The sequence below is a fragment of the Candoia aspera genome, chromosome 1, assembly GCF_035149785.1.
Source record: "Candoia aspera isolate rCanAsp1 chromosome 1, rCanAsp1.hap2, whole genome shotgun sequence".
Taxonomy (NCBI): domain Eukaryota; kingdom Metazoa; phylum Chordata; class Lepidosauria; order Squamata; family Boidae; genus Candoia; species Candoia aspera.
Window position 1 is genome coordinate 19,275,956 of NC_086153.1, and position 16,618 is coordinate 19,292,573.

The following is a 16,618-nucleotide window of genomic DNA, read 5'->3' on the forward strand; positions in this document are numbered from 1 at the left end:
CTATGTTATTTGAAACAAAGTTGGAATTTGTGACCAATCCTTTTGCAACAACAGGTTTTCCATTAATAATCAACTCCATGATCTTCCCAAGACAGAATATGTCATTTGATGAACAAATTTATTCTATCATTCAATTAATCACTATGGAAAATACACAAATTCCACTTGTGCTTTTTTTAGACATTTTAAAACATTTGATAGAGTAGAATGTAAACTGCCTTTGAAAACTCTTATTGGAAATGTGATTTGGGGATACATTTATGCAATAATAATTAGATTCACTAAAAATCAATTAGATTCAATTAATATCAATGGATAGGATAGGATGTTCCCCCCAAATACTGTAAACTAGCATTAAACAAGAATACTTATCTTTTCTTATTTGGAAATCTCATTATTGAAGTATTAACCCAGAATATTAGGATGACTATCCAAGGTAGTAATAGAAAAACGGCATGTAATAAATCTGTTTGCAGATAGTATACACATTTTTCTTCAAATCCTGATAGAAATTATTATTCTGTTTGTAATGTTCATGTAGTGTGAATGCGTACATTGTTAAGAATTTCCAGCAAGCTTGACGTTATTTGAATGCTATAAAATTAAAAATATGGAAGTATAAATATTAAGTCAAAAAGGGCTATGAAATTGTATAATTGATACAGACTGCATGCACCCAATTCTTCTGTGGAAATGACTATAAAAGGCATCTTACTTTTGATGAAATGTCACTTCTGTCAATGGTAGCTTCAGAAGATCCCATTCACAAGTGATTATTATTTGTGAATTATTAGATGCTTCCTAAGCATTGTTTGGGGGGGGGGAAATAACCAGGTGGGAGAAACAGTCAATGAAATCTATAAAACTGGGGGGGGGGGGGACTGGGGAAGAATCATGTACTCTTCCATTAATTAATAGTTGAAGGTTTCATTTCAGCATGGTTCTTGTTTATTCTATCTGCAACCAATAGATTATATAGCATTAGCAAAAAATGGAAAATTGCTTTACGTGCAAAATTATTTTATGTGCAGTACAACAATGAATGGTACTGAATATTTCTTTTCAAGTATAGTATGCATACTATACTTTTTTCCCTTACTGATGTAAATACTTAAGTGCCTTTCCTTTGAGATAAGCCATTTTGGATTCCAATGAAATATTACATTAAGTTATACTCCTAAATCTATAATTTCCCATCATACCTTCCATGAGGGGACAACATATCAATTCTTCCTTTATCCATTTCATCTTCCTAAAGCATCTTAAACTGTCTTGCATCTGCAAGTTCTTCAAAGACACAGCTTTGCAACAGTGAAGATGATTAATTCATTTATTTGATTTATATGGTCACCCATCTCACATACATGACTCTGGGCAGTGTATAATTTTAAAATAAATAAAATCACTAAAATAAACTTAATAATAAAACACATAAAAAATAAAACATATAGCAGCCAAAGAATCATAAAAGGCCATCAACATATCCAGGAAACAGGCTCCATCAAACACAGTGGACACAGAATCAGGTCTTCAAGACCTTCCAGAAGGCCAGCAGGGTGGGGACCTGCTGTCAAAGGAGGATGTTGTTCTGCACCACAGCAGAAAAGGTTCTTCTTCAGGGCCAAGTCAGCCCACACTCCTTTGCCAATGGTACCCACAATATTCCTCTCCTGCCAGATTGGATTGGATGGGTAGAAAAAACTGGGAAAAGATGGTTCCATAATCAACCCGGGCCCAAGCCACATAGGGCTTTAAAGGTGACTATAGCACCTTGAATTGCACCCAGAAGCAGACTGGTAGCCAATGCAGCTTTTGGTTGGAGAAGAAATATATCATGTCCTTCCTTTTCTATCACCAATTCCTTTAAAGATATCCTCATTGTTTAACCAGGATTTTGGAGGACTGCGAACCCAGCCAATCGGTCCCTGTTCAAGCTTGGGAAGCGCATTTTAGGGCTTTATGTATTGACCCTAATTACAACAGTGAAGATGTGTATCATGATTTCAGCACTCTGGATAGCTGGCCTACCGTGTAGCACAAGTGGTTAAACTGATAAAATCACTTAAGACTAGAAGGGCCTTGGGTAATGACTTTCTCTTACCTGAAGTAATTAAATTGAATTGTAACTGGTGGACACCCTTGCTGGTATCTCTGTTTAGATTACTGATCAAATAAGGCAGAACCCTAAGGATTTGGGGGGTGGGGTAGCAATAATATCCTTAGTTACATAAAAGACAGTATTAGCCAGTAAGTGTCACAAGCAAATTATATGTGAAGCACCTAGTAGTAAACTCCAGGCTTGGATGGAATCCAAAGAAATTTTAGAGGATGAACAAGCCAGTTTTAGAGAATGTCAATCAACTAAAAACCATATTTTGTTATTGTACCACCTTATCCAGAATACGTGCATAATATAAAATCAACTTAATATACACATTCTTAGACTTTACATTTTCCTTTGAGTACGGCTAGAAAATTTATATGGGATAAGCTCAGGAATGCCACTATGGATAGGAGTCTTTATGTGATCCAAGACACATCACCAACTCTTCTGTAATACAGGTGGTTCTCGCTTAACTACACTTGTGACCAGAATTTCGGTTGCTAAGAGATATGGTCATTAAGCTAATCACTGAGGTCATTAAGTGAATCACATGGTCTTTAAGCAAACCACATGGCTGTTAAGCGAATCACGCAGTTCCCCATTGATTTTGCTTGCCAGAAGCAAGCTGGGAAGGCCGAAAATGGCAATCACATGACTGCAGGATACTGCGATGGTTGTAAATGCAAACCAGTTGCCAAGCGCCCAAATTGCAATCACGTGACCATGGGGACACTGCAACACTTGTAAGTGCGAGGACTGGTTGCAAGTTGGGTTTTAGCACCGTGATAATCCATCACTAAGCAAACCGTCCTTAAGTGAGGACTACCTGTATACAGCGACTGATTTCAAATGCAATACACAGGAGTACAGTTCAATCCAATGCCATGAACCTCAGCCATGCTTTCAAACAGTGGTAAATGAGCTGCTTTGCAGCCTGAAAACTTTGTCGTCTTCTAATTTAGCAGGCAGGGTAGATGAAAGTAGGATTCTAAGGCAGAGAAAATCTAAAGGCACAAGGCTGGCTTATTTGTCCTACTTTCTCCACCTATTACCCTTTCACAACCTATTCTCCAAACAGTTCCCCCCATTCTTCCCACTCTCCTAATTCTTCTTTTTGCTTTTATCATACTTCCTTAAAATTACAGCCAATCAACTAAAGCATAGCCCTGGCCTGCCAAATCTTTTGCCTTCAGATGTTTAAATGCTTCATTCTTAGAACCAGGATTTCCACATCTCCTCTCAGTTCATTTCATTCCAAATAAAAACCCCAATGCCATCTTGTTGTATTTGGGGTATTTTTTCTTCTTCTGGAACCTGAAATCTTGGGATAATGCATGTCTAGCACCTTGTGAAATATGTGGCTTGCTGCAAAGGGCTTTAACAGGTTTGTCCAGCAAAAAGGCTGGCTGAAGCAGAGTTTGGGGTGTGGCAGAACTCAGTATTAATCCTGAACTGTCAGAATTTGGCAAGGAAATTCAGTACAGCAGTCTACTAAATGCAGGCTATTTTTGTCATGAGAACATCATCCACTTAATTTTCTAGGAGACCAAGAGATTGATAATCCGATAGCCATACATTGTTTAAAAAATGGAACATCTAGTGGCCCTGAGCTGCCAAAAAGAAAATCATGAGAAATATACCAGCTGACCAGGTGGTGGAGCAGAGATGGTAGAGAAAGAGGCAGGGAGTGTCCAGAGTCTCCAACTAAATCCCATGTCCTCCATCTCATGTTTAGTGCAGTAGCTGACAGTTCATTTTCCTGCTGGTATTACAATACTGGGTAGGAGACGAACAGCAGGGATTCTGCCAATTGCTGGTTTGAAACTGATGAGTATTCTGAAAAAACAACCCACATGTCAGCCCTTCCAGGTAGATAGGGTCATGAAACAGGAACATCAGAGACTCCAGAAATGTTCTTTATTGTGGTAAGGATATAGAAGAATTAAGAGAAGAAGAAGAAAGCCTGCCAGAGTTTCTCTTTGCCCCATCTCGTACAAAATCAAGGCAGGATTATTTTGAATTTCTTTCTCATGCCTTCTTCTTTCTCAGGACTGAGTCATCTTTTCTGAAAGCCACCTCCCTTGCTTTAATAGTTCCCTCATTCCGTCCCCATTCCCAGGGCCAGATCTACATCCTTTCAGACCACAGGACCAAGGACAGTATTGTGCATGTGGTTGGTGCAAGCTTTGCATGTCCATGTGCACTGCCAAATATGGATCTGATCCAGCACGTCTTCAGTGTACGTGCTGCGCAGGACTTCACCAAATGACGGATTTTCAATATGGACGTAGGTATGACCCAAGGTATAAAAGCAAATCAGAGAAGAGCAATCACCAGGACAAAACAACAGAACTACTATACAATCCATGGAATGCTCCATTGCTATTCTAATGGTCTGAAAGTTTCAGCAAGGAATACATTCATGGTATCTCCTCATCCTGAAGTTGAAGAGTAGGGGGGGGAAAACTTTTCTTAATTTAAAAAAAAGTTGGCATCAGGCCACGCAAACCTGAAAGAAAGGGTAGTATATAATGGCAATGCTGGCTCACTACGTCCAATTTCCTGTCCTGTAATCAATAACTGGGGCTGACTGACCTTGAGCTCTGGTGTTACTCAGAGCTGACTGCATCACCATAAAATTAGGACAAGAATGGCAAAAAAGAAAAGAAAAGAAAAGAAAGGAATATCTCATTCTGGACCTCATAGAGTTTTTCCAAACAACTAAAGGTTGTAGCTATAGGGGTAAGCTTTTGCCAAACATCAGCTGTTGCCACAAAAGATGGGGGGGGGGGGAACACTGTAGGCAGGTATATGCATGAATCACCTGGAATACAAGGTCATCAATCTACCATTGAAGTTGATGTACTTCTAAGCCAAGAGCAGCCAATATTCATAGTAGCTGTTCTCACATTGCCTATGTTCTTCAGAACATAGTGCAGATTGAACTCCAAGAAGAGAATTGGGAGAAAACATGGAAGGCGTAACTGAGACAGAAGATTCAAGCTGAGACTAATAGTTTTTCCAAACAGTTAAAAGTTGTAGGCATAGGGGTAAGCTACTGTGGTGCAGTCAGTAGGTAGTATCACCAGAGGAGTTCAGGAATGAGTACTGAAGAAATTACTTGGCGTTAGCATTATCACACATGCTGGGATGAAGGAAACTCATCCAATCTCCAGAGAATAAATCCCTAGGGTAAGGACAGTTGTCCATCCAAGAAAGGTATGAAAGGGAATGATGCATTCTGAAATCCAGGTCCTACTACAACATTCAGATTAAGATTAAGAAGAATAATTTTCCCATCCCAACAAAAAATGAGTACGAAGCAGCATTTTCTGCCCATCAGATCTGAAGGAGCAGTACTTCTTTAATCTCTCCTTCCAATGTTGAACCCAGAATGGGAAAATCCTGTATCAATGCTTCCCTTTGGTCCTCAGAAGCACTCTTGGAATCAATGAATTACGTAAAAGTAGAAAAGAAGGTATAGTCAATGAAGGAACACAAAATGGCCTCTTTAAATAAATATGATAACTGCCCAGAGTCCCTCTTCTGGGGCAGATGGGTGGTGGCTAAATATGAGAAACAAACGAATGAATGAATGAATGAATGAATGAATGATGTTGTTTCTTCTTAGGAGTTATAAGAAAAAAATGAGTCATTTGGATGCCTTGCTTTTCTTATTCCTCTGGGAAGAAAAACTGAGTATCTGGACTAGGGATAGACAAGATAGGATCCCCAAAACTACTCAGATGAAGGCTGCTATGTAGCTAATACCAAAAATGAGAACTCCGCCATAATAATTGGAACCTTGCAGCAAATTGACTTAGTACTGAGGGCAAAGTTGGAGTCAAAACTTGATGAAGTTGCTGGAAGTGCTCTCTCCCACAAAAATAACAACTTCCCAGAGGAGGAGCCACTGGATACAGGCAAGACCCTACAAGACACATCAAATGGGAGAGGGTGCGCAAGGGTGCTGCATGGGTCAAGAAGTGTGTGCAAGATGCGTGGCACGGGTCAGGGAGGGTGCGTGAGGGTGCTTGAGAGGCACAGCATAAATGCAGAGGGACTGGGGGAGGGGGTATATGGGTGGGGGAGATTTACCTCAGCAACTTGCACCTTCCCTGCCAGCTTCCCCACTGACTTTCTGGGGAAGCCAGCAGGGAAGGTTGCAAATGGCGAGCACGTGATTGCAGGGTAAGTGTGAAGCGGTTGCCAAGCACCCAGATTGTGACCACGTGCCCGGGGGGTGCTGTGATGGCCAGAACTCCGAGAACCAGTTGTAACCACCATTCATTCAACGCCATCGTAACTTCAAACGGTCACTGAACAAGTGGTCGTAGGTCAAGGACTACCTGTGAGTCATAAGTCCGAGAGCTCAGCAGAAAGGCTAGCCCCAACGTTAGGGATCTCAATATCCCCAAAAGATAATGAAGGTTTTTTTTCTCTTCTGAAATCCAATTATGATTCAGGCAAAAAAAAATGGCCACAAAAGAGATACGGAGTGTTTCCATTGCCCCACTTATGCAGTGCTTAAAAAAAAATGACAGGAACAGCAGTACACAGTGGGCAGGGCAGTTTCTATTAAAAATCTTCAGCTTTAGAAAGTTATTGATGCAGGCCCTGTACATGTACATAATGCGTATGTGTGGAGCACAAAGACCATGACCAAAAGCTTAAGTTAATATGCATTTTCATAGAATCACAGCTGGAAGGAACTTTGGCTATTATCTAGTCCAATTTTCTGCTCAATACAGATTCTGCAATCCAGGATGCTTCGGTACTGGCAGCCCTTTCTCTCTGGCTCAGATTCCTATCCCTTCTCTTGCATACCTGATACCATAGGCTTTTTAACAGCTAGAATCCTCAGAGGTATTTTCCAAATGCAGCAGTATCACTCTTTTTTCTTTAAGCTACCACCACCTGTTTCAGATCCCTTTAACTCAGGAATAAAGAGGAAATTATCTTTATTTTCTACTGTTTCCTGTCACACTTGTAATTGGTGTGGGCAAATTTTATAGCCATGTCTTGCTGGTGCACAGTTCCTAAGGACTAGCTGACAATGAGGAGTGCAATCCAAGATACAAAAATATGATTTTAATAAAAGAACCTTGACCGCACAAAACAAGTCACTATCCCCTCTCTACAGTGATAATTCCTTGACACCAGGAATCCTTGTTTAAAAACCTCTCAACCTGAGTTGAATGTGCTACACTTTTTCTTTCATTAGCCATCAACAATCCTTCCCTGCAACCAACCCCCAATGACTAGAAATTGTTATCACCAATTCCCAACTGTCATTTATCACCCCTCAGCATCTCTCTGCTCAATCCTTCCTGGTTAGAAAAAAGACATTTAATTCTTCAGTAGAGTCAGCCTCTACAGCAGGTACAATGTCTATGAGAGAGGGTTTCTAGCTTCTGCCTAAGTATCTCCAACAAAGGACAACCCATAACCTTGGAATTCAGTTCCACTGCCAAACAGCTCTCGTTATTAGGAATGTCCCCATTTTCCACGGTAATTTCCATGGTTCTGGACTCCTACTTGGAACAACAAAGAACAACTTTGTTCTATCCACGACAGGCTTTCAGGTATTTGAACACAATTATCATATCATTCTTTAATTTGCTCTTTTTCTTAACATCTACTATTGTAAGACTTGGTTTCTGCCCCTCTCACTAACCTGGCTGCTCTTTTCTGAACATGCTACTGTTTACAAATATTCTTAAAATGTGGCACCTAAGTTCAATTTAACATTAACAACAGGTTAGATATAGCCTAACACAGAATAATGGATTATCATTTCCTGTAACTTAAACACTACTCTTCTAATGCAGCCTGAAAATTGCATCAGTTTTTTAAAGAGCCATATCGTGTGTGGCTGGAATTCACTGAGGACACAAAATCTTTTTCACAGGCTCTGCTTCCAATGTAGATATTTCCCATCCTATATCTACACTTTTGATTTTTGTATCTAAATAAACATTTCCACATTTATTTCTTCTGAATTTCATTATGTTCATTTCAACTGTGAACATTTTGTGAAATCTTGATGCATTCAGTAAAAGCACGTGTGATTGCAAGATGGTTTCTAGATTAGAGACCATAGTTTCCACAGAATAGTGTGAACATCCTTGGAATAAAACTAGGCCTCAGCTGCATTTATGGCATACTGGCCAAAATGCATAGAAACTGCTACAGTCCTTACCGTTATCAGGGAATGCTGCATGAGGGGCAGGTACAACTAAGGCTGGTAACCAAGTCTACATCTTCTTTAACTTACTACAAAACATTATGTGAAAATGACACAATGCCATGATGGGCAGCGGAAGTCAATAGCTGTGGGCCCATCCAGTGATGATCATGGCATATGGAAGATTGCAACCTGTAATGAAAGAGGAGTAAATGGTGAAGAGTATGAATTAATGAATGAATTGGAAAAAAAATAGTTTGAATGAAGGTAGTTTGATTCTGTGGAATAAAATTCATGAATACATTCAGGGAAGTGAAGGGAGGTTTTAATCATGAATGAAAGTGCTAGAATATCAAAAACTATGACGTGGGATTGTCTAGGTTATTGTGAGTCCATATGAAAGTAGAAATCCATGGTTTGGTGATAGTTGCATGTTACACTCCAGTGAATGGTGATAATGGAAGAATTAGGGATGAGTTCTGGGAAAAACTGCAACATTCTGAATGAATGAGAATGACATGAGAGAATAGAAAAACATATTGGACCATTTGGAGACCCAAGAATGAATAAAAATAGTTATCATTCGGTAAATATCTGCTTAGAGAAGTGTCTGTTTCAAACACGTGGATTAAGCATAAGTCTACCTATGCCTATACATGGAAAAAATGAATTGAAAAGTGTGGCTGGTTTTATTTTTATAATGAAAGTTTAAATGAGTTAGTCAAGGATACAAGAGTGCTAAGAGTATGGGACAGAGTATTACTTGGTAGTGTCCCATGATCCAAGTATTTAGGTCTTGGAAAAGAAATTATATGCAAGCAAAGGAAAGATGTGAAAGAAATTAGAGTGCAAGGAGAATGACTGTAGGAAGAGACAACTCCTATATGCAAAAGTATTACAATATGATTAATTTCCCAACAGAATGAATAGAAAGTAGAAATAAGGAAAGAGGACGCAGAAACTGTTTGGAACACAGTGAAAAGAATTATATTACAGAGTGCCACTGAAGTGTGTGGAGTTCTATTAACAGGAAGTATGAAAAAGGATGCTTAGTGGAATAATGAGCTGAAAGAAACTGTCAAATGAGGAAAAACACAGGAAAATGATTGCTGAAAAATGATGAAAGAACATGAAGCAAGAGAAAAAGTTGCAAAGAACGTGGTCAAAAATCAAGGAATTGTTACGCTCAAAAGAGACAAAAACAATACAAAGTGATTTAAATAGAAATAAAAATGATTTGGAAGTGGATGAAAAGAGCTAAACAAGAAGCCTCCAGCAAAATGAATGGAATTTAAAATAAATGTGATGGGATGATTTGGGATGAAACTGAGCTAAAGGAATGCTGGGAGGAGTATTTTAGAGAATTGTATGGGAACAATAATGATATGGCAAAGAGCAGAGTTGAAATGAACTCCATAAATGTTCATGTCCATGAAAAATACTGATGTAAAGGAAATTATAAATCCTGAGAGAAAGTTGCAAAATGGCAAGGCTGCAGGTATAGACAGTTAAACTGGAGAAATGCTAAATATGGATGTGGTTTGCTTATGCAGTGGCTTTGTGACTTGTTTAATGCTCATGTGTGAAGACTACATATTGTCCTCTTGAATGAAGAAAGCTGCCACTGTTCCTCTATACAAAAGGAAACATTAAAGAAAAAAGTGAAGACCAACTCACATTAATCTGTTAAGTGTGCCTGGGAAAGCTTTTGGCAGAATTAAAAGGATACAAGTGGTGACAATAAGCAAAATAACCGCCCAGAGTCCCCTTTTCGGGAGAGATGGGTGGTGATAGAAATTTGAAATATAAATAAATAACATAACATACAGGAAGTGGAACGCAGCTTTACCGCAGGCAGGGAGTGAACAGGTAGATTTTTGTTCTTTGGCAGGTCACTAAGAAATTGACTACCTGATCAAGCTCACAAAGTTGCCAGTGCAGTCATTAGGTTTGCCAGGTGCAATGAAAACACATTGTTCTCTGCAATCATTAAAGTTTTCAATACCAAGGTACTGAGCCTACTATTGTTCAGTGCTTGGTTCCGCACATATTCTGATTATTCACATTTTGAAACCATTCAATCCAAATTCATCAGAACCTTACTGCAAGTTTCCTGTTCCACTTCAAGTGAGCTTCTTCAGTTAGAACTTAGATGCCCCTCTATAATGTCATAGTTAGATGAAGCAGATGTGATCCTCAAGAAAAGAGATACGAGAAATTTACAGAATGGACAGCAAGGTATGAATTGGTGCACGGATGTGGTAGAAGCAAGGATAATTTGTAAGAGTAGAAAAGTATGGAGAGGTAATACTGAATAGTATTGATGTAAACTAGTTTCATCTAGATTTTCTTTTTCTTACTTCATGCCTTTAATTTCTTTGGCTTATTTTTTAGATTTATTTTCTGCACTCTGCATAACACTAGATACCCTGAAAGGGAATAATCTGATGGGTATGAGAGTACATATGTATGCAATCAGTCAATTTTATTTATTTATTTGAATTTATTAGTCACCCAACTTCAATGGACTCAATAGCAAACTTACATAATTAGATATAAAAAATTACATGTATGTGTATTCTCTTCAGCAAAGGATCATTACCTTGTCGTGGTGCTGGAGCTTGAGCACCTCAATGATGTCATGAGCTAAACCGTGAAGGGCCACCCAAGACAGGAAGGTCATGACAGAGAGGTCAGACTAAATGCGATCCCTGGGGAAGGTAATGGCAACCCACCCCAGTATTCTTGCCGTGAAAACTAAATGGATCAGTACAACCAGAGATATGTAGGTATACCATCGGAAGATGAGACCCCCAGGTCGGAAGATGGTCAAAATGCTACTGGGGAGGAACAGAGGATGAGTTCAACTAGCCCCAGACGTGATGACGCAGCTAGCTCAAAGCCGAAAGGACGGCTAGTGGCCGACGGTGCTGGTGGTGAACGGCGAATCCGATGTTCTAAGGATCAACACACCATTGGAACCTGGAATGTAAGATCTATGAGCCAGGGCAAATTGGATGTGGTTATTGGGGAGATGTCAAGATTAAAGATAGACATTTTGGGCATCAGTAAACTGAAATGGACTGGAATGGGCCACTTCACATCAAACGACCACCAGATCTACTACTATGGACAAGAGGACCACAGAAGAAATGGAGTAGCCTTCATAATTAATAGTCAAGTGGCTAAAGCAGTGCTTGGATACAATCCAAAAAACGACAGAATGATCTCAATTCAAATTCAGGGCAAGCCATCTAACATCACAGTGATCCAAATATACGCCCCAAATACAGATGCTAAAGAAGCTGAAGTAGAGCAGTTCTATGGGGATCTGCAGCACCTACTGGACAACACGCCTAAAAGAGATGTTATTTTCTTCACAGGAGACTGGAATGCTAAGGTGGGCAGTCAAATGACACCTGGAATGACAGGTAAGTATGGCCTGGGAGAACAAAACGAAGCAGGACATAGGCTGATAGAATTTTGCCAAGACAACTCACTCTGCATAAACAACCTAACACTCAAACACTCTTCCAACAACCTAAGAGATGGCTTTATACATGGACTTCACCAGATGGACAACACCGAAATCAGATTGACTACATCCTTTGCAGCCAAAGGTGGCGCACATCTATACAGTCGGTAAAAACAAGACCTGGAGCTGACTGTAGTTCAGATCACGAACTTCTTCTTGCACAATTTAGGATCAGACTAAAGAGATTAGGGAAGACCCACAGATCAGCTAGATATGAGCTCGCTAATATTCCTAAGGAATATGCAGTGGAGGTGAGGAATAGATTTAAGGGACTGGACTTAGTAGATAGGGTCCCGGAAGAACTATGGACAGAAGTTTGCAACATTGTTCAGGAGGCGGCAACAAAATACATCCCAAAGAAAGAGAAAACCAAGAAGGCAAAACGGCTGTCTGCTGAGACACTAGAAGTAGCCCAAGAAAGAAGGAAAGCAAAAGGCAACAGCGATAGGGGGAGATATGCCCAATTAAATGCAAAATTCCAGAGGTTAGCCAGAAGAGATAAGGAATTATTTTTAAACAGGCAATGCGTGGAAGTGGAAGAAGACAATAGAATAGGAAGGACAAGAGACCTCTTCCAGAAAATTAGAAACATCGGAGGTAAATTCCAGGCAAAAATGGGTATGATCAAAAACAAAGATGGCAAGGACCTAACAGAAGAAGAAGAGATCAAGAAAAGGTAGCAAGAATATACGGAAGACCCGTATAGGAAGGATAACAATATCGGGGATAGCTTTGATGGTGTGGTCAGTGAGCTAGAGCCAGACATCCTGAAGAGTGAGGTTGAATGGGCCCTAAGGAGCATTGCTAATAACAAGGCAGCAGGAGACGACGGCATCCCAGCTGAACTGTTCAAAATCTTGCAAGATGATGCTGTTAAGGTAATGCATGCTATATGCCAGCAAATTTGGAAAACACAAGAATGGCCATCCGACTGGAAAAAATCAACTTCTATCCCCATACCAAAAAAGGGAAACACTAAAGAATGTTCAAACTATCGAACAGTGGCACTCATGTCACTTGCCAGTAAGGTAATGCTCAAGATCCTGCAAGGTAGACTTCAGCAATTCATGGAGCGAGAATTGCCAGATGTATAAGCTGGGTGTAGAAAAGGCAGAGGAACTAGGGACCAAATTGCCAATATCCGCTGGATAATGGAAAAAGCCAGGGAGTTTCAGAAAAACATCTATTTCTGTTTTATTGACTATTCTAAAGCCTTTGACTGTGCGGACCATAACAAATTGTGACAAGTTCTTAGTGGTATGGGGATACCAAGTCATCTTGTCTGCCTCCTGAAGAATCTGTATAACGACCTAGTAGCAACAGTAAGAACAGACCACGGAACAACGGACTGGTTTATAATTGGGAAAGGAGTACGGCAGGGTTGTATACTCTCACCCTACCTATTCAACTTGTATGCAGAACACATCATGCGACGTGCTGGGCTTGAGGAATCCAAGGCTGGAGTTAAAATCTCTGGAAGAAACATTAACAATCTCAGATATGCAGATGATACCACTTTGATGGCTGAAAGCAAAGAGGAACTGAGGAGCCTTATGATGAAGGTGAAAGAAGAAAATGCAAAAGCTGGCTTGCAGCTAAACCTGAAAAAAACCAAGGTTATGGCAACCAGCTTGATTGATAACTGGCAAATAGAGGGAGAAAATGTTGAAGCAGTGAAAGACTTTGTATTTCTAGGTGTGATTACTGCAGATGCTGACTGCAGTCAGGAAATCAGAAGACGCTCAATCCTTGGGAGAAGAGCCATGACAAATCTCGATAAAATAGTTAAGAGCAGAGACATCACACTGACAACAAATGTCCGCATAGTTAAAACAATGGTGTTCCCCGTGGTAACATATGGCTGCGAGAGCTGGACCATAAGAAGGCTGAGAGAAGGAAGATCAATGCTTTTGAACTGTGGTGTTGAAGGAAAATTCTGAGAGTGCCTTGGACTGCCAGAAGATCAAACCAGTCCATCCTCCAGGAAATAAAGCCAGACTGCTCACTTGAGGGAATGATATTAAAGGCCAAACTGAAATACTTTGGCCACATCATGAGAAGACAGGACACCCTGGAGAAGATGCTGATGCTAGGGAGAGTGGAGGGCAAAAGGAAGAGGGGCTGACCAAGGGCAAGGTGGATGGATGGTATTCTAGAGGTGACGGACTCGTCCCTGGGGGAGCTGGGGGTGTTGACGACCGACAGGAAGCTCTGGCGTGGGCTGGTCCATGAAGTCACGAAGAGTCAGAAGCGACTGAACGAATAAACAACAACATGTATTCTAATCTCCTTCATAAAACTATAGCTAGATGCTTTTGTAATCACATAGCAGAATTCATGCTATGGCTAAGTTCAGACCAAGTTAATACATCTCAGGTGTACATCTCAGGTGAGCAAAATTATTGCTATGTTCACATAACATGATATGCTTGAGCAAATAAACCACGTTATGAATGAATATGATTGCTTTGTGTGCTGTGTGAACAGATCCTATCAGTGTCCCTCTAACCAGCAAAACACTATGGGCATTTTCTTCCAGTGATCATTTAAGAATATAATCACAAATTCACAACTCTGCTAAATGACTGGTAACTGCTATAGAAAAGAAAGGCCTTGTCCACAGGATTAAAAATCTAGAGTAGTTCCTTTCACATTCCTGGGGATGGATATTCCCTTTGACTCCTATCCAATTTCTTTTTACATCCCTGTCTTATTAGCAGCATCCCTTTTGTGGAATCAACATATTATACCGAAAGCCAACAATAAAATAGTTAGAAAAAATCCTACTCTAACCGAACCATGCTATATCTACCTCAGTTCTGCAATGCTTGAACTTGGATCAGCTCCATTTCAGCTCTTTCTGTAGCACATTCTTATCTTTCATACACTGTTACAGAAATCGACATCAAGCAATTATGGAACGAGTCCTCTCCAGCCACTACAGTTAAGCTTTGCAAACACACAACAGAATGAAATGGAAATAAAAATCACATTCACCATGGTTTTCTCTGGTTGCCAGCCCTCTCTGATTTTCTCCAGAACTGCTGCTGAAGATCCGCCTACAGGGAAAAGAAAAGAAAGGCCGGGTAGATACTGGATCAGCAAGATGCAATCAGAAGCAAAAGCAAATCCTCCTTAAGTGCTCTTCTACAACATCAGGATTTAAAGCATTAAATGGTATGAATACCTACAGCCTATCATGCAACACTGCACCCAGAATGAAATAGTAAAACTGTCCAAGAAAGCAGGAGAGAGTAAATTGTTAAACTCCTCCCTCTTTGTAGCTACAAAGGTGAAAGAACAAAGTACATGAATCTACCACTGCTCCTAGAGCATGCCTCAACAACCGGCTATAATAAGAGAAATACAAAAAAGAATAGTTACTGAACAGGAAATTTAGCAGAACAAAAATCTGGCTTCTGATTTAAGCTGCTCCTTGCTTTAAATCAATTATTTACAGTTGGAATAAAAGTGTGTATCTATGGTATCTGTGAGAATCTAACTGGGGCTACATTGTATTTATTTTAACCGAGGTTTATTTCCTCAATTATAAAACCCTGGACAGGGCACATGTATTACTGTGTGCATGAATGAGGGTCTAATCAGAGTGGATATTTTTTGTGCTGCCCCAGTGTACATGTGTTTTCACTCTCATACTGTCCATGTTTTGTTGACCAGAGAAGAGGAGGGAGGGGGAGAGGCTTAGAATGGAGTACTTTGCAGCATTCTGAGCCACTACCTAATCGCCCCTCCCATAAGTACATTTGAGGATATATTTTTCTACAATGCTTTCCTCCTCAGCCTCTGGATGGATCTGGCCCATTGTCAAACTTGATCTTTCATTTGCCAGCTTCTTCTGCTATACCAGATTTAGCCTTTTCTTCTTGAGACTTGGTAGGTCGACAGGATTCCCACACCCCTTTACATAACTTCCTTCCAACCTTCTGCTAGGTTGCAAAGAACAACAAGGTAGGGGAAACCAATCACCTCTGGAATTTTTTCCAACCTTTTTACCAGCAGGGGCTATGGCAGGCATCTCCATTTCTTTACAGGAAAATGATGCATTGTGTCTATGTTTCCGCTTCGCCCTTGTGTGGCATCTGTGTTGTGTTTCTGTGTACAATGGGAAACATGTTGATGAACTGCACATGTCTTTTTCTGGGCCATGTGATCAGAAAGGAAGGGGACTTAGAATGGAAGATTCCAAGCTGATATCCAATTGCCTATCCCATAAGGATACCTCTGGGGAATTTTTTCAGGTTTCTTCTTCCTCCACAGCCCCTGCACTGCTCTGGCTCTTTCTCTAATTCAAATTTTTTTTAAACAGCTTCTCCTCCCCCACCAAATTTGGTCCCATTTTGCTAAGTTGGAAAGAATAAATATGGGGTGAAATAAATATTTAATGGAAATTTCTATCAGTCCAATTGGCTATATGGATTCTCCATTTTTGGCATCTATATCTCTATCAATTACTAAAGAGCAAACAGTGAGGAAGAACATCTAGTTGAGCACCATATGGCGTAGAGGAGTATGAAGATAACCCTGATGAAGGAATGCAAAAACCGTTAAGACAAAATAAAAAACAAATCAGTCCTGGGAAAGGAGAAGGTGTAGGAAAGAAATTCAGAATAACTCACCTTGATTGTTTTGTATAAGAGGGGGCAGTGGGACAAGATTCTGTTACTCTAGCCTAAAAGTAGCATTCCAGAAATCCTTGTTCAGTCTGTTTCTTAACCTAGCCTTCCTTGAAGGGCTGACAAACTGTTAACAGAATGTTGTAATAAATGGAACA

The 16,618-nt window shown here is 40.1% G+C and overlaps 1 protein-coding gene across 1 annotated transcript in view; it reads right to left on the reverse strand.

Annotated features, from left to right (window-relative positions):
• The window catches only part of MTMR4 (myotubularin related protein 4), a 60,236-nt gene that overhangs the window by 36,392 nt on the left and 7,226 nt on the right, over window positions 1–16,618 (reverse strand). The window contains exon 2 of the mRNA XM_063298837.1: window positions 14,824–14,885. Coding sequence (XP_063154907.1) covers window positions 14,824–14,826 — 3 coding nt within the window. The 5' untranslated portion in view covers window positions 14,827–14,885. The remainder of the gene's footprint in view (window positions 1–14,823; window positions 14,886–16,618) is intronic.